Genomic DNA, 24479 nt, shown 5'->3' with positions numbered 1-24479 from the left:
AGGTGGTACTGATCGATCGCTGGTCAATCGCGGCGTGAATTAAAAAAATATCATCCCAGCATCAATGCCGTCACTTGATTGATATACAGGGCAGCCATTCAGATGACAACTGAATGTTGCCCTTCGGGCGACCAATCAAATCAAACAACGTCTCTAAGTGCAGCAGAACTTACGATGTCAGCCTATCATCCATCCCCGTTACTTGATTGACATACAGGACAACCAGTCAGATGACAACTGAATTTTGACCTTTAGGTCACCGCTCATGCGTAAACAGCGATGCAAAGTGCTAAGCTAGTCGGCGAATTGCGAGATTTTAAAGCCCTCGCTAAAGTTTATGGTCACTAAAATGAGTGAAGGAGCTGGACCAAGTAAAAAGGCAAAAACATATCACTTCCATACGGAATGGGAGGTGGACTTTTTTTTCACAATGTCTTTTTCGAAGTGCGTTTGCCTCATATGCCATTCTACCATCGCAGTACCAAAGAAGGGAAATGTGGAGTAATGTGGAGGTAATTACAAAAAATGTTAATAGTTAATTATGTGTGTTTTGCAATATTGGCTCATTTGGTTATGTAAGGTACATCAACATACATTGTACGTACAAATAATCCTCAATACATTTGAAAATAAATAGATGTTTTGCATTTTTGTAGTGAGTAGATCATTTTGACTCGGTCATTTTAAAAGTAGCTTGCATGCTGAAAAAGTGTGAGCACCCCTGATATAGATTGTAGTAACACATGGGCTGTGTGTGTAATCTTCATAATCAAAACATAAATCTGCATGGACCTATATTTGGTATGGAAGGTTAAAATGTGGCAGGGACAGTTAGACAAAGCTGAAAGATAAGCGGTAGACTTTATAGTGCCCCATTTTGCACCTCTATTGTCACAATAATGTTGTGTTCATTTCCATTTGAGTGACTTAAAAGACAAGACTGCAGCAGTACTATTGCTGCGAACAGTGCCGCGGTGAAGAAATAAAAATAGCTTTTACAGCAGGTAATTGGAAGAGTCAATGGCAAAAGAGGGGGCAGTGGAAATCTAAGCAAAGCTCTAGCCTCACAATGTACTTGGTCATTAGCCACTCTCTACACTACTGAAAACTGTGAGAACGGTGGCTAAAACCCCAGTTGAGATGGATTAGCGATGCTAAAGGAAGATTGGTTCTACAACTTACTAGGTTGTGTATTATTCATCAAGAGCTCCACATTCGATTGTTGTGTAATTTGTCAAATGGGACTCTGGGCTCAACAGAAATTGGATAGATTGAGGTTGGCTGTCACTTTCACTTTTACTCCCCGGGTTGATGCCCAAGTATTTTTCTCGCATTTTGGTTTCCCTCCAGCATGGTACTCCCACACAGAGCGGTGCCACCCCAAACAGAAAATGTTCAGTCTCTTTACCAAGATAACTGTGAAAATTGGACAGTCTTAACAAAAGTTGCGTGCCATTTTTTTGGAGAGGAATTAGAAATACGGCAGAATGTAAAAAAGACATACATTAAGTAGATCTATAAATAAAAGTGACATCTGATCAGACATTTACAGGTCAACATACTTCCTCAAAGGAAAAGACGTCAGCAACAACTTACTCATTTATATATGCATTTCAAACCAACTTAAAATGTGGAAACTCATGGCACTGGTGTCAACTCACTGTGTAAGTGATCACTGCCAGCATCCCAATCAAGGTCAAGGAGCTGATGGAGAAAGCCAGGGCAGTGAGACCATCTGTAAATGGAAAGACAGGATGGCAATTGGATATAGAGTACAGTGCATCGCTTGACCTTGTTCTAAGGAGACTTGAGCAGAATCCTGCAATACATCCATTTGACAAAAACTTGTAGCATTGCCATTATTGCATGTTTTTATTAGGAGAACCATATTATGCTACTTCATTTGCCAAGGTTTCAAGAGGATAAAATGGTAATCAATGTTATGTATTCATTTAGGTCACATAGGCACCAAAATTAATTTGGTCCATGTTCACAACATGAAATTATATGAAGTAAAGCCATTGGATCAATCAATTCACATTACATACAGCAAAGAGTTTAATTGAAACGGTTGACCTTGAACATGACAAAGGCTGTTTTACGAAAGGTTTAAACTTGAAAAACAACACAATACTTGTGTTTCTGAGAAGTTATACATAGATTTATCTGTACGAGTTGAACTGGGGCGGCACGGTGGTCTAGGGGTTAGCGCGCAGACCTCACAGCTAGGAGACCAGGGTTCAATCCCACCCTCATGTTCTCCCCGTGCATGCGTGGGTTTTCTCCGGGTACTCCGGTTTCCTCCCACATTCCAAAAACAAAAACATGCTAGGTTAATTGGCCACTCCAAATTGTCCATAGGTATGAATGTGAGTGTGAATGGTTGTTTGTCTATATGTGCCCTGTGATTGGCTGGCGACCAGTCTAGGGTGTACCCCGCCTTACGCCCGAAGATAGCTGGGATAGGCTCCAGCACCCCCCGCGACCCTCGTGAGGAAAAGCGGTAGAAAATGAATGAATGGATGAGTTGAACTGGACTGTTCATAATGAAACAATAGTGCATTACTCGGTTGAGGACGACCAATTTCAACTTGCACGATTTATGACAAATCAAATTGTCAATAAAATGTAATACCAAATGCATGGCTGGTTATTAAATGTAAACAGAACAATGCCTAGCTACTCCAAAAAGGGTGAGGAAGAAACACTCCGAGACACAGAGTCCGCACATAGCAGCAGTTCACCGAAGTGATAACCAGTGTCTAATGTGAATAGCATAACAAGCACCGTATTGTTGAATCTGTCTACAACACTCCCACATTGAAGATAAGTAGACAAAGAGAGACAGAAAACATTTCCCAAATTTAATCTAAGGCTCTTGCTGTTCATCAAAGTTTCATCATATCGTATGTATAAGAACTGGTGAGATGTATTTAAAATGTTATGGGTATTTGTACGTATTCAATATTCTTTACTGTGTTGCTGTAAAATCTTTGCATAAACACAGCGGGTCTCTGCCATTACTTTCAGCATAGACGCAGATGACTCAAAACAGCTTGATCTGGGAATATAAGTAGATTGAGTTGAGAAGTGTCAACTCTGAAGAATAAAAGGGGACCACCTATCAGGCAAGGGCAACAGTAGGTGTCACAGCAGCTGTCAAAGCTGGAGTGAGAAGACAGGGATTGATGAACAGACCGATAGACTCTCTCCCCTGTCAGGATCCCACCTGTTATAGGGATCTGTGGAAAATGCTACACAGTTGCCGCTTTCCAGTTAGCCCTCGTGCTCTCAGCGGCAGCTTCTCAGCTCGGGGACCGCCCGTCAGCACAGGACTAGGTGGTTATGCGCTTCTTTCTCCTTGACATGGATATTCATATGATTAGAGAATATTAACTTGATATTCTGGGCTTGGATAATATGTGCTGTTTACAGCATATAGCATACTTTTGAGGGGGGTGTCACCAGCTGAAGGCCAAATAGATTAAGAAGTAAAGGATTTAAACACTAATTTCTCTTTAGTAATGCATTACAGTCATCCACCGTTTATTGTGGTTAACTTGTTCCAACTGAAGATGTAATATTTACACGAATACACTTAATAAAAAAAAACTCCTCCACATATGGATATAAATAGATAAAAGGTCTCCATAACATTAATGTGTAATAAAGACATTGTAATAAAGCAAATTTTGAAGTCATTAAGTTACAGTGACCTCAGTGACCATTCATAGCAAAGCAGTCAGCTGCATTATGTGGCAAACGTTGCTTTCCTTTACACAATTAACCTCCCATCTGGAGAGAGAAGGGAGAAAGGGAATTAGAACAGGGATCACCCTCACATTTCCACCACGGCAACCTGGAAATGTTCCCCCGTGCCAATGGAGGAAGGTTAGGAAGCATGCATGGGGGGTCCACTATTGTGAAAAGAGGCAGATGGTTTAACTTCCTCCTTGATCCGCATATGGCAAAGGTCCAGAGGACTCAGAGGAGTCCACATTTGGCACATTTCCCACATTAGCATGTTTCGGAGCATATTAAACAGTGTTCCTCTCAACAAGTGAGGACACCTGAGGAGTGTGCAGTTGCAGTTTTGGGATCAGTGTTTTCTTTTTAAAGGCAATTTATTTGTTAGCAACTTTACATACAGTCTACTGGAGGGAAAATTATATGACTATGTATGAGTAGTATGTTCACATATGCTATGTTGAAAATGCCTTGCTCTGTTAAAAAAAAAGTATTTGGGAAAAACTTAAAATTCCATAGGGGGGGTACAAATTTTGTCCTGAACTGTATCTATTTTGAATGTCGATCCAGGAAATTGTAGCACATTTTAATCTATACTGAATGACATCACATTTTTGCTGCAGACACACACATATGTCAATGCTCAATATATGTACATGCGACACCAACACATTTGCCGCACTTAATTAGGCTTAATAAGACTGTGTTTACACTTGTGGTTCAGCATTCACAGTGATATTTTAGTCATAGGACCAAATGGTGCACAGTAAAAAACATATGCATAAAGAAGGGACTTCATTGGGCGGGTTCCATGACATTTTATGTGACACAACTCTCATATTCCAAACCAAAATGCCACCACTCACTTGGGCTGACTATATAAAAGAAAGAAGAGTACTTACGGCTACTGCCGAGCTCCTCAAAAAGGTACTGAACTTTCTCCCACTGGGTGGCATTCTGTTGCGGTGGAGCCTCAAGTGGAACAAATGCTCTGAAAAACATAAATTGTGACAATTTTGGTTTGGGTGCATATCCTTTGAGAGATAATGTAAAAACTGTGCATAGCTATGAATTTTCATCAAAAAGATTTTTTACCCTGTGTAACTAGAACGCTGTCTATACCAAGAAATACAGCCATTTTTTTACGTAACTTAAAGAAGAATTGTCTCTTTCTGAGGTGAAAGTTTTTCATTTTGCAATTGTGTATACCTGTGGCAGTGAAAGGTCAGAAACCATTTAAAGGTTAACAAAAGCCTTGTAAGATCAAGCCGCAGAAGCTGTTGTGTGAACTGTCACCCAACAAAACACTGGTGTCTCTTGGTGGGAGACAAGCAGTCCAAGGGGAAAGCTATCATGTTGGTAAAAATAGAAGGAAAGGGGTAACAACTGGCGTAACAAAGCGTCAATAGTCTCAATGTCTGGAGAAAACTGGCTAAATTACATCTTCAGAAGATCACTGAATCCCAGGACACCATGGAGTAAAAAGTATGGTACAATCTTGATCATGTTATCACAGATTTCACATAGACTCCATCAAACAGATCATTCCAAATAGAATAGGTAAGTAACACTTATATAGCTTTGTCTTTTGAATGTCTTATCACGGCCAGGAAAATAGCACTGTAAATGTTCGACAAGCTCTTCAGCTCATGCAATGAACACAATGGCATCCAGCTATCGAGTAGCAAAAGAATGTGTCTAACTTACCCAATTAATAGAAGCACCAAGCAGACAATGGCAAATCCAACCGTGTACTTCAGAGCATTTCTGACTTGCTGCAATAAGAGAGACATTTAACTGTACAATCATGGCCATGAAAAAACTATCATTCAGTTTAAGTGGCAAAAAGAATGTTGATGATGGTGGTGGGTGTGTGCAATGCTGGGAACGAGTCAATACTCAATTTGTCTTGTGAATTTTATGATTCAAAAGTAATACTGTGTTTACTCTATGTACCCAATCAGAGATAATGTGATCATCCAAGTTGCAAGAACAAGTAACGATACAACCGGTCTTTGGAAAAGGACCACCGTCGTCTTAAAGCTGACACACGGAAAAGAGAAGCAGCAGTGTGAAAGCTGCTGATTTTTGCATCACTTTCTGAAGACATACTAAAACTTATGTAACAGATGCCAGCTGGTGTGGCTGCGTGAAACCACGCTGGTAAACCTCACACCCTGATGCCTTAAGCAGCTGTGCTGGATGATGAGTTGATAGCTCTGGCTTTTCGCTCGTCAGCTAGCGCTACTAAAATCTCATTTAGCGGGGATCGGTATTCTTGAGCATCAAGGCCTGCATCACACTGCAAAGGTGCTTATTGAATTAGAGGGTCATTTTTGAGCCATTGCATCATAAGACACCATTGTGAGCAGTAATAACAACACAACTATGGAACAATATAGTCCAGGGGTGGGCAAAGTTTTTGACTAGCAGGCCACGTGTATGCATGCATTTTCTGTACCGCTGATCCTCATGAGGGTCGCGGACATGCTGGAGCCTATCCCAGCTGGGGGTACACCCTCGACTGGTCGCATTGAGTTAACTAAATTAGCCAGGGGCAAGACTGATGCACACTATTTTACGCTTTTACCTGGAATTATTTGCATTATTTTATTTGTAAAAATGTGCTATATCTGCTTGTGTTCCTTTTTTCAGGAGCACTTTAAACATCAGACCTCTATCGATTGATCAAATTGCAAAATTGAATGTTAATTTTTTTTTTTTTTTTTACTGAATAAGACACGCAGAATGTACATGAATAAAAGATGTGTGATATAGTAAATTATAAACAAGGAACGATAAAACATTGACTATTAAAGAGAATGTGAATATCCCTGCTTTTTTTTTTTACTCCCCAGACAGAACATTAGGTAAAGGGGACCTATTATACTTTTTCTACTTTTCTGACCTATAAATGTAGTTAAAATGCTGTATTCTTGTGTTCAACAATGCTAAAGATAATGAGGTTTTGCGCATTTGGAAGAGAGCCCTGAAAGAAGTTTGGGTTGGGTAAAAACTCTCTGCTTCATAGGGTTGAAGATTTGTTGGTAGTTAGGAAGCACACACATGTGTGACCAATCACAGCGGAGTGGATGTGCCCGGACGCAGGCAGTGGGTGGAATAAACTAAAACAAACCCTTTTGGCGGAAAGCACAAATCCAAGGAAATACAGCTGGAACATGTGCAGATTCTCTAGAAAGTATTCTGTGTTGGTTATTGCGTGTAGCTGCTCTATAGGAGTCCAAAAGTCAATACAAAGGGTCAAAAAATGAGCATGTCTGTCTGTCTGTAATAGGTCCCATTTAAGTTGTGTGTCACATATTTGCTGACTTGTGTTTGTTTGACACGATGGGTGCGGTACATGTCTGGATCGCTGCATGTGAAAAGCTACTTGAAGAATAATTGAAGAATAATAACAATACAATTTGGAGAATAATAACAATACAGAATAATGTGAAATATTACCGAGCAAGTGTTGACGTTGTCATCATCCCTTTCTTCATAATAGAAATAAACGAAAGGGATCCATAGAAAGACACAGAACAGAATGATGGAGTAAAGTGCTGTGGAAAGAAAAAAGATAAAAATCAGAATTCATCATTTATAATCATTTCTGCAATGAAGATACAGCAGAATATCAGTTTGCGTGTTTTCAGTCACATTGGAAATGTACGGCAAAATGTTGCCTCGATGTGTGTACCTTTTCCATACAATATGGCACAAATCTTGTCATGTTATTAATACACCGTTTAAGTCCAACTGTGTGTTCTTAATGTATTTTTATCACAAAGTGTCGTCGTTGGCAGCTTGCCAACACCCAGGCACAGGCCGCTCTTGTACGAGTCTGATTAAATAAAAAAAAACAAACAAACATGGAAACAGTAACTGAAAATCAGCAGTGTCCCCTGTTTATGATGTCATCATCGGTTGACTCAAAATAGATTTCATAGCTTGATATGTATACAACAATTCTATATGCATATAAATGATGACTGAACCTTTAAGGTTCCTCAATTGAGGTAAAGATAACATCAAATATTAATTTGTCATTTATATGTATTTATATGCATTTTAATTATTTTATGCATGCAAACTATAAATTAAATGTTTTTTGTGTGGGTTTATGGTACGGATTCAATGGATGTACATGATTTCTTCTTCTGGAAAAGATTGATGACGCTAACCAAGGTTCCACTGTACTGTATACTGTATATACACACATACTATACAGTAAATAATTCTCAAACATTACACTGAACATTTCTTCTTTCTATAAAACTTTGTGGCGACGGAGAGATTTGTAATTTAATACATTCACTCAGGACCTAATGCGGATCAATAAATATTACTCCTCATGGAAGCCTGAAATTGCTATAAGATGTACCCAGTTAATCCAATTGCAATGATGTGAAATTTCCCTTGACAGATTAAAAAGGCACCAGTGAGTACACACTAATTATTTTCTGTGAATATTTTACCTTTTCTGCATTTCCACAATCTTACACTATTCCAATTCTTTTACTCAGTCACTTCATTAAAATACATATCTCAAAAGCTCATGTGGTATGTGTTCTAATAAGTATGTCATATTATAAATTGTAGTGAATCATCATAAAAAAACAGTATATTAAAAAGGAACTGTAAAAATTACAAATAATTGCATCTAAGGTGTATCTTTGTTTTTCTCAAGCTGCTGCACCTGCCTTGAGTTAAACACTTCAAAAATCCCATACCTCGTGAATGTGTACAAATTGAAATGTGTTGCTTCAATCCTAAAACCAAACACATCTGTGAAACAGTATTTTAAATCACCTTTGTCGCTATCCCATTTAGAAAGGAAAAGAAACAAGGCGATAATAATGCTAGCGCATTCACTGAACACATTATCTGGAAAGTGTCCATGACAACCTAGAATTTCAACATCTGCTAAAGCTTTCATGATGGCCCACAGTAAAATTGTTGTGGGTTTTTTTTTTCTCTAAATGCTTTGAAATCAGTGGCACATATGTAGTCATCTGAAAAACACATATTTTATGACAGTGACATAGCACATGCGTCAAAAGAGGCCTTTCTTTAAAAAAATAAAATAAAAAAAACATTTTTATCCTACAAAAAAAGGTTTGCCTTACAGGGTATTTGCGTATGAATGAGGAACCAATTTTACGACTTTATAATGGGACAATTCCCAAGGAAAATTGAGCGAAGCTTCCATTAGAGGCCGAAAGCAATGCTGGCTGTTAGACATGATTTTTTTTTTTTTTACCAATTTAACAATGTTTTTGGAGAGGCTATCTGATGACTTTGATACTCTGGGAACACTTTGCCAAGTTTTTACAGGGGTGAATAGTTATGTGTTTTTTGTAACTTGCAACCAACTTTTTTTTTTAATCAATTGATATATTTTAGTTCTCTCGGAAAACTTTTGCAGTTTCTTTTTTCATGCACAGCAGACTATAATTGAATATCTATGTTTGGAATGGTTGGTCAAACAAAACAACGGATTTTAAGAAATTCCTGTGAGCTTCAAGCAGCTATTGTCTGCATGCTCTTTTGTCAACAATTTTAAATGATTCATAGTCGGGTAAGTTTGTGTTCATTTAATCATTGAAACAGTGCATGATGACAATCCCTTCTGACAGGCTATGATGTAGTCAAACAAGTCACTTAAAGTTACTTTGGGTGTACTCACACTAGGCCATTCGTATCGTGCTGGACTTAGACGGGCTTACTTGTGCCTCTCCTGGCCCCCCACTCGCATGCGCTCACACAGCGTGCTGTAGGTGGCCTTTTCCAAGCATGCCATACTTTAAGTGTGAAGTGTCAGGACACAGTACGATCATCTTAGTGTGTGCATGCCCTTATTGACCACACCTGTCTTACGATTCTTACAACCAAGTTGTGATAGGATACTTGATCACAAGTGTGTGCACTTCGTCTACGGGAGATGTTTGCTGAAACAGGGACACATAGCGTGATAACAAGACACATCATTATTTTCAGTCTTTCTGCAGGTGTTAATAAAACCACTGCTTGTACTGAGTGCACAGCGCTTTTAGTGTCCTCAAAGCCATCCAGCACAAGGAACAATTTATCCTTTTAGAGAAGCATTTGTATTTCAACCCATTATCCTGCTGCCACTGGCGTGTTTAACATTGCTTTGGGCAGCTTTGGAAAGAAAAAAAAAAAAAGCACAGAATCACCAATGACTTTTTAGAGTGTCAGAGGCAATTCCAAAATTGGTATGCAGTATATTTTCTTTGTGAAAGCATACTTTGTCAAACTGTCTTTGTTGGTCTCTTTACGAGAAACTAAATGTTCACCAAAAAAAAAAAAACTTTTTCAATGTAGAAAGCCAAGGTGAGGTACACTTAAGATCGAGAAACAGTACTTTAAGCTAATGGTATTCTTTTCAGCAGTAAGTGGGTGGAAGACAGAAAAACCATGATGAACATGTCTTAGAGCACTTGATCTCACAGGAGATCAAGATAAAGAATGACTGACACCCCATGAAAACTACATTTGAAACGATGGTAATTGCAGTGCATTATTTTTTTTTGTACAGCACGGGTGCTCACTCCACCGATCGCAATCTACCGGTAGATCGCCTTGGTAGTTTGGGTCAAGTGTGTAAGGATTTATATGTTGGTTGTGTATATTTTTGAACTCTGGATACTGCTTAAACCTTCTTTTTCAATGAGCAACCTTCTGCATGCTACAGTCCTCCATGTTCCTCCGCTTCCTCCTTGCTGTCGAGTGTGTTTCTACATGCAAAAGATCTTGTAGCCGTTTTTAATGGTTTAAAACTGATGTAACTGTGACCTCTTTTAGTGTGCAGTTGCGTCTTTTAAATACATCTTTTTTAAATACATCTTTGGAATCGTCTTTGGTATTGAATGACTTAATTTACAATTTACACTATCATTTGGGGTAAATTTTATTTTGTCATATAACAAAAAGATTGTAGGTTGACAAGGTTGTCCCTCAACACGTTGTGTTTGACTTTCAGGGTGTCACTGTACCAGTTCAAATTAGTCACAGCAATAACGACAACTGAACAATTACAGATGATAAATTACAGAACAGCAGATTATGTTCTTAAATTACAGTCACTGTTGTATTGTAAATGTAACAAACAATATATTACCACAAGTCTAAACTACAGATTATACACAGCATTAAGCATTTTCAAAGACAAGCTATATTTTATCAAATGTACTCACGGCAACACCCAAACAAATATCAGCAACATATCGGCTTACTTTTTCTAGACTGTGGACATTATTTTCAATAATTATTATTTTATTGACCAGTCCAGGGTGTACCCCGCCTCTCGCCCAAAAACTGCTGGGATAGGCTCCAGCACCCCCTGTGACCCTCGTGAGGAAAAAGCGGTAGAAAATGAATGAATGAATGTGGTTATTGCTCCACTAAGGTATGCATTTACACTCATTTACAGCCAAACTACGTTCAGATGACATAGGGAGCAAATAAGTAGTATGAAGTCACTGGCACATGGGTCAAATTAATCCTAACACTATGAATATTAACATACTGAAAGAAGGGGTCATACTCCATTACCATATGTTACTCTCTAAACCAGGGGTGCTCATTAAGTCGATCGCGATCTACCGGTCGATCGCGGAGGTGGTACTGGTCGATCGCGGCGTGACATAAAAAAAATATCATCCTGGCATCAATGCCGTCACTTGATTGATATACAGGGCAGCCATTCAGATGACAACTGAATGTTGCCCTTCGGGCGACCAATCAAATCAAACAACGTCTCTAAGTGCAGCAGAACTTACGATGTCAGCCTATCATCCATCCCCGTTACTTGATTGACATACAGGACAACCAGTCAGATGACAACTGAATTTTGACCTTTAGGTCACCGCTCATGCGTAAACAACGATGCAAAGTGCTAAGCTAGTCGGCGAATTGCGTCAGATTTTAAGCCCTCGCTAAAGTTTATGGTCACTAAAATGAGTGAAGGAGCTGGACCAAGTAAAAAGGCAAAAACATATCACGGAGGTGGACTAACCTGGCTAACCTGGCTATCAGCAGCTACTGTCCGGACTATGCATCCCTGGCTGGTTCAATTCAGTGCAAGTCATCAAAGTAAACTCAGGTAATTACAAAAAATGTTAATAGTTAATTATGTGTGTTTTGCAATATTGGCTCATTTGGTTATGTAAGGTACATCAACATACATTGTACGTACAAATAATCCTCAATATATTTGAAAATAAATAGATGTTTTGCATTTTTGTAGTGGGTAGATCATTTTGACTCGGTCATTTTAAAAGTAGCTCGCATGCTGAAAAAGTGTGAGCACCCCTGGGCTAAGCCAATCCTCCACAGGGAGAAACAAATGTCCAGGGATGAAAGTTTAGCACATGTATATACGCTCTAACAGAGAGCCGAGGACGAATTAACGCATTCGCTAATGTTTTTTCGACCCAAATCCGTATTTATACGTATTTTACAATTTTTTTGCACGAATGGCAAAGACATGATGACGCAACTGCACCATGGAATAAATCATATTAAGTGCAGTTTTAAGCTGTAAAAACGGCCACAAGGTGGCAGAGGTGCATTTTAGAAGAGCTCCGCATGGATCTTTACCATGTATTGCTTTGAAAAATCATCGGTCAAAAATGGCCGGTACTGAGAGGGATGTCTATTTAAAAATGTCTGTAATTGAATTTTTTTTATTTAATTTTTTTTCTATAGCGTTTATTTTTTACATCTTCATTTATATCTAGGAAGAGACATTTTGCTGGTTCTTGTGCACAATTGGAGGCTAACACTTGCCGGACACATATATAGTGTCAGTTGAGGACACATTGTGAAAACAGTACTTTGATGTTACTTGGCAACTAATGTTTCAGTTAATAATTAATCAAAGCAGCATCCGATATATCATAGAGTGCAGCATCATTCCTTGCAGCTTCATATAAGGCTTAATGAGAAACATTAGACCCTTGTCCCAACCTCCGTGTGGCCGTCCACAAGGGTATTAGAAGCTAGACTCTTGTCCCTTGCTGACAGGTGAAATATATTACATTTTATGTGAAAATTAAATGCCAGGGGACATTTCACTCTGAGACACTCTCTGACAAAGGACTCCTGAGAGTGATGAAAATATCTGTCCATGCAGGCATTTGCTGAGCGGTATGGCACTACGACAAGCACCTGCATCGCTCCCAAACATCTAGGGAGAGACCGTGTGGATAACGCCGTATGAGCCAGGATTGGAACGCTTTAAAATGCCTATTAGTACGCGTCTCAGGGGCCTGATCAAACTAAGGAAATAATTAAAGCTCCGCATAAGGTGTGAGAAAAGGTTATGACAGTGGCCATATACTGTACTTCTTCATGTTGTATTTTGATAACTGATGTTTCTATATGTATATAGTAATACAGAATTAGAAGATAAAACGTTTTCAGAATCTGCAATAATCTGCCACAACAAAGAGGCCGAATCCACGTGTGGCTCCCCTGTCCTGGAGGATTCATTTGTTTCTCCTAAAAGACAACGTATGGTGTGTGTAGCAACGGTCGTCCAAACGCTGCTATAGTAGTGTGACGTCACAATATGCACATTAAATGGGTGAAGTTACTCCCGTCACAAACTTTAGTTTTTTTTTTCTCGTTTCCAGTATTCCTTTATCTCTAACCATTTCAAGATACAACCTCTTGAAATGGTAATATCAAACTGAGTATTTTCTTGGGAAAAAAAAACTTTAGCGCCTAAAGCAGGGGTGGGCAAACTACGGCCCGGGGGCCACATCCGGCCCGCCAAGTGTTTCAATATGGCCCGCCTGTTTTTTCCAAAGTATTTCGTTTAAACTCAACACATAACCTGGCATCGTGGCTTGTGCCAACTTGTTGATGGTTGAGGTAGCTGCTTTATCAATTTCGTTATTTGATGTGGTCTGTTGTTTACAAAATACTCCTGGAAAAAGGAGCACAAGCACAATAATAGTAATAATAATAATAATAATAATAATAATAATGTTGTCAATAATGATAATAATACTACTATTATATTAATATTGTTAATAATATTAATATAATAATGGTAGTAATAATATTATTAACAAAATAATAATAATAATATAATAACATTACTATAACTAATAATAATAATAATTCTAATAATAATAATAATACATTTATAACACACTACATCAAATAAATGATTTCAAAGTGCACATATAGCAGATTGCATGACACTTTTACATGTAAAATATGTGTAAAAATACAGGTGTAAAAATGGACTGTTACGTGTAAAATACTACATAATCCCCCCCGTCAATTTTGTTAAATTAATGCGGCCCGCGAGTCAAAAAGTTTGCCCACCCCTGGCCTAAAGGCTTAATTCAGATGTACAATTTTCTGCATTTAAGTATGCTGGAAATTACACTGAAGGAACGTGATGTCTGTGAACACAATCCCTCATTGCTCATAACGCGATTTAAAGTGTGATTCAAATGTTTAACTATTAAAGAGACTTGTGTCAAACAAATAGACTTGTGTGGAGTATTTTAGCTTGATTGACATATTCAGTTCATTTGGAGCACTTGATACATACAAATATACACTATATCATTATTTATCTTTCTATCCATTAAATATAGTAAAAATTGGCATATTTTAGACAGTTGCTAGTGATGATTAATCATGACTAATTACTTAAAGGTCTGATTAATCTGTTAAACTTTTTAATCATTTGACAGCCCAAGTTAATGTACATATTGAATAAAGAATAAGACTTACGATGAATGCTATAAATGCAAACAGTTGTTGACACAGCCACAATCAAAAAGGAAACTAACCATTGCTTACACATTTGCTTGGGACTTCGGCCAGAGACGTATGGAAAATGGGCAATAAAGGATTTCTGAACTTACATCTTGGTTTTCCTCCATTTGTGTATATTTTTATTTCGATTCTCCTGTATATAGTGCCAAGAGTGTTATGTATGGTTCTGAGCTGTGATTCAAGGTTGGGCAATAGGGGGCAGTTGCACACGATTGCTAGTTTCAGCCACCGACCCAAGAAAGAAGAGGAGTTCATCTTGCGGTAAGGTATAAAAGCGCTGTTTCGTAGATGCCAATAAAAGGCTGATTTGTGCACACAGTTGTCCTGCCTCACCATCATTACAATATTTCATTACAATATTTTATATACCTACCAACAGAGCTGCTGCGGTAATGTCACTGTATGTCTTGAACAAAGTCAGTGACAAAGCTTTCATGCATACGAACATCTTTCTTCCGGTGATTAACAATCTACAGAATTCTCCCAAAATGACTTTAATACTGCCATGCAATGCATGCATGTTTTTATGCTGTGTAACTAGACAGTAGTTATGTTGATGAAGTTAACAATACATGTCCACATATACAGAACAATATTGCATAACATTACTCCTTTGGGTCTCAAATTTGATGTTGATACCATACTGGTATGTCAGGCACAATAACAACAACATGGTTGTTTGACATAGACGGGACCGACTTAAGGGTTGCATGCCATTCCTGTGTTCCTGGATACCTGACAGTGCAGCCAATATAAAACTTAATAACAATATATAAAATTGCATACATATGTACATACATTGAAATAAAAATTCAGTATATTGTAATGTAATTACTTTTACATTTCAATTTTATACACTGAATTTACTACCACTATTTCTGCTTCAAACAAACCGTGCAAACAATCCGTGACCTTTTGTTGAAAATGGCGATTTCCACCATCTCAGTTGTTTGTGCTGTTGCTAAAAGGCGCAATCACTTTTTTGGAATTGAAACCCTGTCATTACGTCTGCAGCAGACCTTTACATGTGTCAGGGGATTTAGGCCTTGTCCACACAAACACGGATATTCCGCTCGGCCCCCAATATAAAGGAGGCTTGGAGTTTTGGCCTCCTGTGCACTTGAGTTTGACAGCCTTGATCTAGTACATCTAGCATATACGTTCACCTGGTGAATGTGTTTTTAAGTGGACATATTAGTACCTTTGTGTATTGGGTTTTTCATGTGGGAAATTCATGTGGACAGGGCCTTAAATAAAATCATGCCGTTTTATGTTGGGAGACGTAATTGAGATGTGGCAGCAAATTAGAAGATGAAAGGTGCCAACTCATTAGCATATTGGACCATATTTTTATGATTAAACAGCAGGTTCTACACACCAAAAAATGTTCCAAATCTTGAAAGAATCACCTGTCTATTACATGCATGTAGGTGGTTGTAGTCTATTTACAAGAGGATAGCATCCTTTCCAGCTCCTCTCCTGCAAATGGCATTGAAAAGGGAGACAGAAAGCCAATGATTTATTTAGAGGGCTCAGGGGTATTTTGCCCTGTTGCTTAAGGGTCTTATGCATCACTGCTTTGAAGTAGTGAGCAGGCCGAGGAAATAAAATAATAAATGGACAAAGATATGAAATGGAATGACGGGGCTTTCAAAGTCACGGTTCATCAAAGATCACAAAAAAGCTATTTGGGCTTGAAAACGAAGTGGGTGTTTCAATAACAACCATTCATCGATCTGACCAACACATGTTATAAGTGACTGTGAAGAGGAGGATGTTTATGTGACTGTTTAGATATTATATATATATATATATATATATATATATGAGTAATTGTATTTCTATTGACCCTATATGCAATATTACCCTATATGAATACTAGAATAATACTAGTATCTCGCTTTTTTTTTTTTTTTTTTTTACATAGACACATGCGATTTCGATTAAATACAGCACCCACATGGTTTCAGTAGCATCAAATGGCTTTTTGTCAATGTACTATATATCCAGTTGCCAAAGAGACAAATGGACAGAAGCACAGCACATCTCAGTGAACTTGAAAGGTTTGACTTGTGAGGGAGCTCTCCATCCAACACACATGGAGCTTGGTCTCCACCTACTGGTAAATGGGAAAGTAAAGGTCTTTTCCTAAACATCATTAACAATGTAGTGAAAAGGGCAGGCACCCATTAAAAAAATGACTATTTGCTCAGCTTCAGCTGTCAAGTCCTTCTATATTGTCAATGTTAGTGATGTATCATCACCAATAGCAGGCATATAAAAACAAGTCACCTCTAAATGGCTTTTGACTGACTGAACATCTAAATGTAAATCTAAATAGCCTACAAAATGGCTGAAGCCGGTCTCCATTGTGTATGAGTCGAAATATGACAGCCAATGTCGCCTGGCTAGGGCAAAAACTGCTTCAAACCCTTTCATAAGAACAACGAATTTCAATGCGACAAGTGTATTTACATTTGCACCGTCTAATGAGGAATTAAAGCAATTACCTTAATAATCGGAAAAATACTGACATAATAAGACGAGTTATTGGCATGTCACACATCACTGGTACCCTTCTGTAGAGGTATGAAAAAAAGAAGAAAAATTGAAAGTCATTTGTGGAAGTAATCCTTTGAACGCTCACTGAGCCGACGTCTCATGAGTTCAGCAGAAGAATCTTCCGACATCACCGCCATTTAAACTGACTAAAGAGGTATTTTTTTTAACTGGTGTATGACTGGTGGGACAGTGAATTCAAGTTGCATAATGGCATTATGACTATATATACACTTCAAAGTACTTCATTAGGCTACTTTGCCGATATTAGTGCAGCAAATCATAGCTGCATCAGCAAACCTTAACCTCGACAAGTAATGACAGATCAGATCATCTAAATTACAGAAATCATGGTTACTTTCCGAAATGAGCAGAATATAATTCAACATATGGTGCTGTTGTTTGTGTTGCAATTCTAAACATATCAGAATGAGCACACACATTTTGATGGAGCATAAAAGCAAGGTCTAACTGGACTAACCAATTTCCTTAAAGTTTCCAAAATGCATGAAGTAGTCACAGAAATTGTGTATTCAAATATATTGTCTCACAGTGATTCTGGGTTAAATACTCCAAATTACTAAAGCAAATAATTACATCCTTTGATGTTGGACAGATTTAACTACGACAGCATGAACATGCATTCCATTCCAGGCAGTTTGGCCAATAATTGAATTAAAGACTAAAAGGATACATCCTTCAAGACTAAACCATCTGAATTATTCATGTGTTGTGTCTGAATGAAGGAAAGTTCCTATTTCAGGGTATGTTTAATCCAAAGTAGAAATTAAATCTAATTTGTATGTCTGGAGGACAATAGACTGTGGTTTCTTGGCTGTTGCATAAGCATGGGCTGAAAACGGACTGCGGAAGTTTATTGTCATAAGGCCGGTGGAATTAGTTTATTGGATTGAGCAGTCGAAAGCGAGCAGACAGCTTGTCATTTCTTAACAGACGGAGCATAACAGTGTTGCTTGGAGGCACTTTAGGCTAGCAGCTGTTGGAAAATGTGCAATAGCGTCTCTGGAATGGCTGAATTTGCTGTCATCAGAGACAACAAACTCGGAGCCAAATACACAGGCCAAACACGGAGCCGTTTCAGTGCCACTATAGTTTTATGTCAGCAAGTGATAAGCAAGAATCCTTGCCTATTACTGCTATCGCTGATAAATACTTGTGTGATCTATGAGACCTTTTTTTCATTTTTTCACAGTATTCTTAAGGCCTTGGGATTGGATAATTACAGCATGTCTGATTATTTTTGGCTTACAAAACAAGTGGGACCGAAACAATGACCAGCATTCCTCTGTAAATGTCTACTATATGCAGTATGCATGATAAAGCAAATTATTATGATACAATGATAATATTATGGTAATTATTTAGTACAACGTAATTAACCTATATTGTATGTGATCTCGCTCGGGCATCTCTGTGTGGAGTTTGCATGTTCTCCCCGTGCATGCGTGGGTTTTCTCCAGGTACTCCGGTTTCCTCCCACATTCCAAAACGCTAATGTTAGGTTCATTAGATACACCAAATTGTCCATAGGTATGAATGTGAGTGTGAATGGTTGTTTGTCTATATGTGCCCTGTGATTGGCTGGCGACCAGTCCAGGGTGCACCCCGCCTCTCACCCGAAGACAGCTAGGATAGGCTCCAGCATACCCGCGACTGTTGTGAAAATAAGCGGTAAAGAAAATGAATGGATGTGATCTGACCAATTCTAATGGCCTCAGCTTGGGAATGATGAAAAGGTATTTGGTTTATGTCAGTGGATGCAGTGGAACATAAGAAGTCATGCAAACACAAGTGTAAAGGGTTGGTAATGTAAGAACAAAAACAAACTTGTAAGACCAAGTGTCAGACCGGATAAGGCTGTTGTGTCAATGAGTGATTGTCTCAGCTGTTATGATCACTTTCGAGGGTGTATATTCAGTCACACACACAGCAAAATGATTGTAATAAAAGAAAAATACTCTTCATATGAAATGGCATGCACCACAGCTACAAGTACAGGACAAAATGAGGGGAATCACGTACTGTAATATCCATACAGGACTGTATCCTCAATCTGTGCTCTTGTCACATTGTTTGCAGCCCATTCCTGAAACAAAATAGTAAAAGGTCAACCAAACTAATTCAAAACATGTCTTAAAAAACATTTATGTATTAATCAAAATCAACATAAAAACACCAGAAATATACAATATATTTTTTTCCTGATGCATTTCAAAAGGGAAAAACAAACCAACCCTTACTAAGCCACAATAGACAACATTCAAAACAAGATGTCCTTAGGGAACCCAATTTCTTCGATAGAATATTAGTGGAGCAATTAGAAGAGCGGCTACAAACCTTATAGGTGCCATTTGGATACTTCATGAAGGAGACGAGGAAAATATCCACTGGTAGAAGTGCTGACGTTATCAATGCAATGGCCAGTGCGCATATTGCCGTGATGGTTGAAACAACTTCGCTTTCCTGACGACTTTGAAATTTGCGGATATAGACCCAACAGAAAGCAAGGATGACCTGAACAAGAACGATATATGTGAATATATATTTCAATGAATGACATACATATTTGTTCACAACTGTTTATTAGCCAAGTAACTAAAGCGCCAAGACTTGCAACTTGACTTGGACTTTGACATCAGTGACTCAGGACTTGACTAATGTGATCCATTTATAATTTCCAGCAAGACAACACATTTTCCAACAGAATCTGCCTCATTGAATGCATTCATTAACATCTAATCAAGTTTAAGAACAAACAAGGGTGTGGATAACTTTGCTGTGCAGTGACCAAATCCTGAATGTTACGACAGCACTCATTTCTGTGGTTATTTTTGTTACGCTAGTCCATACCTACTACAAAGAGGTGGTACTTGAGCAACTGAAGAGTCTAGTTAATTGTGGTGAGAATCTGGATAGAGTGATTCTATGGGAATTAAACTTACAACAATCAATTATCGCCGATTTCCTCAATTTTGTGGATCGCACGATCCTTACATATGAAGCTGTTCTTATCCGACAATCAGCCACTGTCCCTTTTGTTCTGCCAGACTGACAGCTAGTAATCATTCTTTCATTCATTTTCTACCTCTTTTTCCTCACGAGGGTCGCGGGGGTGCTGGAGCCTATCCCAGCTGTCTTCGGGCGAGAGGCGGTGTACACCCTGGACTGGTCGCCAGCCAATCACAGGGCACATATAGACAAACAACCATTCACACTCACATTCATACCTATGGACAATTTGGAGTCACCAATTAACCTAGCATGTTTTTGGAATGTGGGAGGAAACCGGAGTACCCGGAGAAAACCCACGCATGCACGGGGAGAACATGCAAACTCCACACAGAGATGGCAGAGGGTGGAATTAAACCCTGGTCTCCTAGCTGTGAGGTCTGCACGCTAACCAAGCTAGTAATCAGGCTAAAGCTAAAGCTAAAGCTGGTGGGAGTTCATTGAGTTGATTGAGTTCATGGCATTGAACCACCAGCCATTTTCAGTCACTTTATTTTTGGTAAGAGGCTCAAATCAGGTTTGCAATGCAACTTCCTGTGCAAGTTTTGCTTGTTTTTTAAATATGAACAATAAACGACAAAATGAATTGATGTAATTTAGTATTATGTACAACTAAACTTGTCATTTATGTTTTCTCCTTTGTAGTTAAACACGTTTGTATTGTTTCACGGTATTCAATGTTTTTCAACAAACGACTGGATCGTTAAAGATGAAGGCTGGCAATTTTGTTTCATTTTTTGAGGCATCCGGAATGAATTGATTGGATTTGCATCATTTCCTATGGGAAACATTGATCTGGTTAGACCAGGGGTCGGCAACCTTTACGATCAAAAGAGCCATTTTACCCCCTGGCTCACTAAGAAAAATAGACTGGAGCCGTAAAACCTAATTTAAAAACAGCAGAGACGTGCTCGAGTGGTTAGCGCGCAGACCTCACAGCTAGGAGACCAGAGTTCAATTCCACCCTCGGCCATCTCTGTGTGGAGTTTGCATGTTCTCCCCGTGCATGCGTGGGTTTTCTCCGGGTACTCCGGTTTCCTCCCACATTCCAAAAACATGCTAGGTTAATTAGCGACTCCAAATTGTCCATAGGTATGAATGTGAGTGTGAATGGTTGTTTGTCTATATGTGCCCTGTGATTGGCTGGCCACCAGTCCAGGGTGTACCCCGCCTCTCACCCAAAGACAGCTGGGATAGGCTCCAGCACCACCCGCGACCCTCGTCAGGATAAGCGGTAGAAAATGAATGAATGAATGAATGAATGAGAGATGTGCTCACATTCAGAGCGAATTGCGAGTCTCCCAAGATTTTGATTGACTGCCAGATTTGGAGGGAATTTTGGGGTATCAAAGCACTTCAGAGTTGGTCAAGTAGTCTTGGTCTCACAGAAAGTCGGATTTTTTTCCAAAGATGCGTATTTTCCCCATTCGGGTGTTAAAAAAAAAATACTTGAGCAATGTGACGGGAGCCACAACAAAGAGGCTGAAGAGCCACATGCGGCTCTGGAGCCGTGGGTTGCTGACCCCTGGGTTAGACTATGTTTCGGTTTGAGTCGGACCGTCTGGCACTAACCAATGTTCCACAGTATATTTGCACTAGTTTAGTCAATACATTTGCAAACATTACACAACAGACAGACGCGATGCCATGAGAGAAAAGGTAGGCTGATCACATTATTTAAAATGACATTGTCATCGGAATAAAGACCCTTTGATAAAGAGCTTCCATTCACATTCAGGAACAATTAAAAGACAAGCAGCCTTAAGTCGTCTTTTTACCTTGTAATGATATTGCATCTAAATAACAGCAATTATTGGTGGTGCCTTAATGGGGAAAATACAATTACTAGTGTTATGAAGAGAAGTAAAGCCAAAAAAAGTAGATTAGGTCGTTTATAAGAAAATGGTACTTGTTAAAAGGTCCATCAAACTATGTACACGTTTAAAAAAATATCAAAGTTGTATTAAAGGGCAAATGTTCGATAAGAGAGGACATGGAGATTTTACCACTGACTTAGGCTCTGGTCACGTGACTGCAACCGCTGCTAATGAGCAGTAAGCCGCTGAGCTGCTTCGAGGATTCATTTTAGCACTATTGCTGTACTTAATTTGTCGAGAAAGAAAATGTGACTGAATGATAGTAATTTCCATACACCTTAAATCAGACCATTTAACAAAAATATTGTACATTCACCTCCAAAAACAAATTTCTAACTGCGCAATATGCCAATTCAGAATTCAGTCGCCGCCGTTGCAAGTCTAATCGAATAAGAATGTAATCTTAATAGGACGCTTATTCGTGTTTTATTCAATAAAGTTATCACCTTCCTGTGTGTAAGACTAAATCAAGACGAACCGAGTGAGACAGTAGTGTTGCTACACCACGGTAGCCATGTTGACACTCAAACGCATAAATCAAGAAAGCTCAGCGGTCGCGAAAGTATCTCAACCGTGTGTCGTTCAAACTAAAAAAGGATAGTGTGGCTACGCAACATCACAAGTGCTTACCAAAAGTATAAAGGTGAAAATAGACCAACCGAGAGCCGACTCAGAGAGAAAAGACTGAGCGGCCATCTTTACTTCCTGTAATAACAAAACCACGTGGTTTTCATGACGTCATCACGCAGGCGCTGACATCGATGGCCCTTCTTTTGTGTTCACTGGGTTTACACTTTTATTATTCACAAATGAAGAACTTTTATATTAAAATGGGGTACACATTCATGGCTTGCGTATGTTTTGTGCCTTTGTTAGGCTTTACTATTTGAACAACAGTTTAAGGATATATTCCATTTACAGGAAGTGAAAAAATGTGTGTCCTTGGGAGTTTTTGTCCATTTGTGAGGTCACTGATGTTGGCATGTGGTCTAACATCGAATTTTGTATGTTTTAATGACACAATGTTTACTGTGTGCGACGTGTCCTAAAATAACTTAATAATGTAATAATTTTAATGGCAAAATATAGCCTTATGGGGCAAAAATGATGTTTTTACAACCTAATGTATAGCGTTTGACCACCTATACTGTTTTGTTTTGGGGTTTTTTTATATTCTATACTGTTTTAACAGCAAAGCATTATATAATAAGCACTGTACACCCTGTACTGGTCCCCAGCTAATCACAAACAAACATTCACACTCACATTCATACCTATTGACAATTTGGAGTGACCAATTGACATAACATGCATGTTTTTGGAATGTGGGAGGAAACAGGAGTACCCACGCACGCACGGGGAGAACATGCAAACTCCACAGATCGCACAGATGCCCAAGCAGGGAATCGAACCCAGGTCTGCATGTGTGCATGTATGACCTACATGTTAACCACTCAGCAGTAACTAAACTTAGCCAAATCACTATCAATAGCTGACAACAACGTAACATTGCGTGTGTATGTGTTACATGTAGTACATGTGTAGCTTATGTAGTCAAAGCAGGCAGAGGGGAGGATGCTATATGAATAACATTAATACTTGCAGTACATTTAAAAGTGAGTGCCCTCTGGGCAGCTGCGTAATCGAGGCTGACAGCACCTTCAATGAAAAAAACCCTCCATATTTATAGTGGTGGAATTTGTCCATTAAAAGACAGAACAACATTTCTACCACTTAATTAACAAGTTGATTTTAAAGCAGTTTCCCTTTGCTGAAATCAATAACCATATATGAAAATGTAATTTGTGCTCCAGCCTCTAAAAGACAAATTACTACATAAAGTTCATTTATAGTTCATTATGCACTTAGACTGGAAAGGTAAGATCCTTTATGCTGCAAGCAAATATTCCTGTTTCTTGTGTTGATTAAGATTTGTGCATTTATCAGAAGGACTTAATAATGTTTTTTTTTTATCATATGTATACTTATACATATATATATATATTCATTCATTTTGTACTGCTTATCCTCACAAGGGTCACGGGTATGCTGGAGCCTATCCCAGCGGCCTTCAGACGAAAGGCGGGGTACACCCTGGACTGGTGGCCAGCCAATCACAGGGCACATATAGACAAACAACCATTCACACTCACATTCATACCTATGGACAATTTGGAGTCATATATATACGTACGTATACAGTACAGGCCAAAAGTTTAGACCAGGGGTGGGCAAACTACGGCCCGGGGGCCACATCCGGCCCGCCAAGTGTTTGAATACGGTCCGCCCGTTCTTTCCAAAGTATTTCATTTAAACTCAACATACAACCTGGCATCATGGCTTGAGCCAACCTTTTGATGGTTTTAGCAATTTTGTTATTTGATGTGGTCTGTTGTTTACAAAGCGCTCCTGAAAAAAGGGACACAAGCACATAATAAT

General features: G+C 38.8%; 1 protein-coding gene across 1 annotated transcript in view; it reads right to left on the bottom strand.

Moving 5' to 3' along the window:
- lmbrd1 (LMBR1 domain containing 1) overlaps positions 1-22801 on the bottom strand; it is a 53387-nt gene extending 30586 nt beyond the window's left edge. The window contains exons 1-7 of the mRNA XM_058058095.1: positions 22671-22801; positions 19492-19668; positions 19177-19240; positions 7213-7310; positions 5455-5522; positions 4650-4738; positions 1662-1735 (exon numbers count right to left, since the gene is read on the bottom strand). Coding sequence (XP_057914078.1) covers positions 1662-1735; positions 4650-4738; positions 5455-5522; positions 7213-7310; positions 19177-19240; positions 19492-19668; positions 22671-22736 — 636 coding nt within the window. The 5' untranslated portion in view covers positions 22737-22801. The remainder of the gene's footprint in view (positions 1-1661; positions 1736-4649; positions 4739-5454; positions 5523-7212; positions 7311-19176; positions 19241-19491; positions 19669-22670) is intronic.
- Between the last annotated feature and the right edge of the window lie 1678 nt (positions 22802-24479).

This window comes from Doryrhamphus excisus, chromosome 20 (genome assembly GCF_030265055.1).
Source record: "Doryrhamphus excisus isolate RoL2022-K1 chromosome 20, RoL_Dexc_1.0, whole genome shotgun sequence".
Classification (NCBI taxonomy): Eukaryota; Metazoa; Chordata; class Actinopteri; order Syngnathiformes; family Syngnathidae; genus Doryrhamphus; species Doryrhamphus excisus.
The sequence above is the reverse complement of the archived record's forward strand: the minus strand, read 5'-3'. Positions and strand labels throughout refer to the sequence as shown.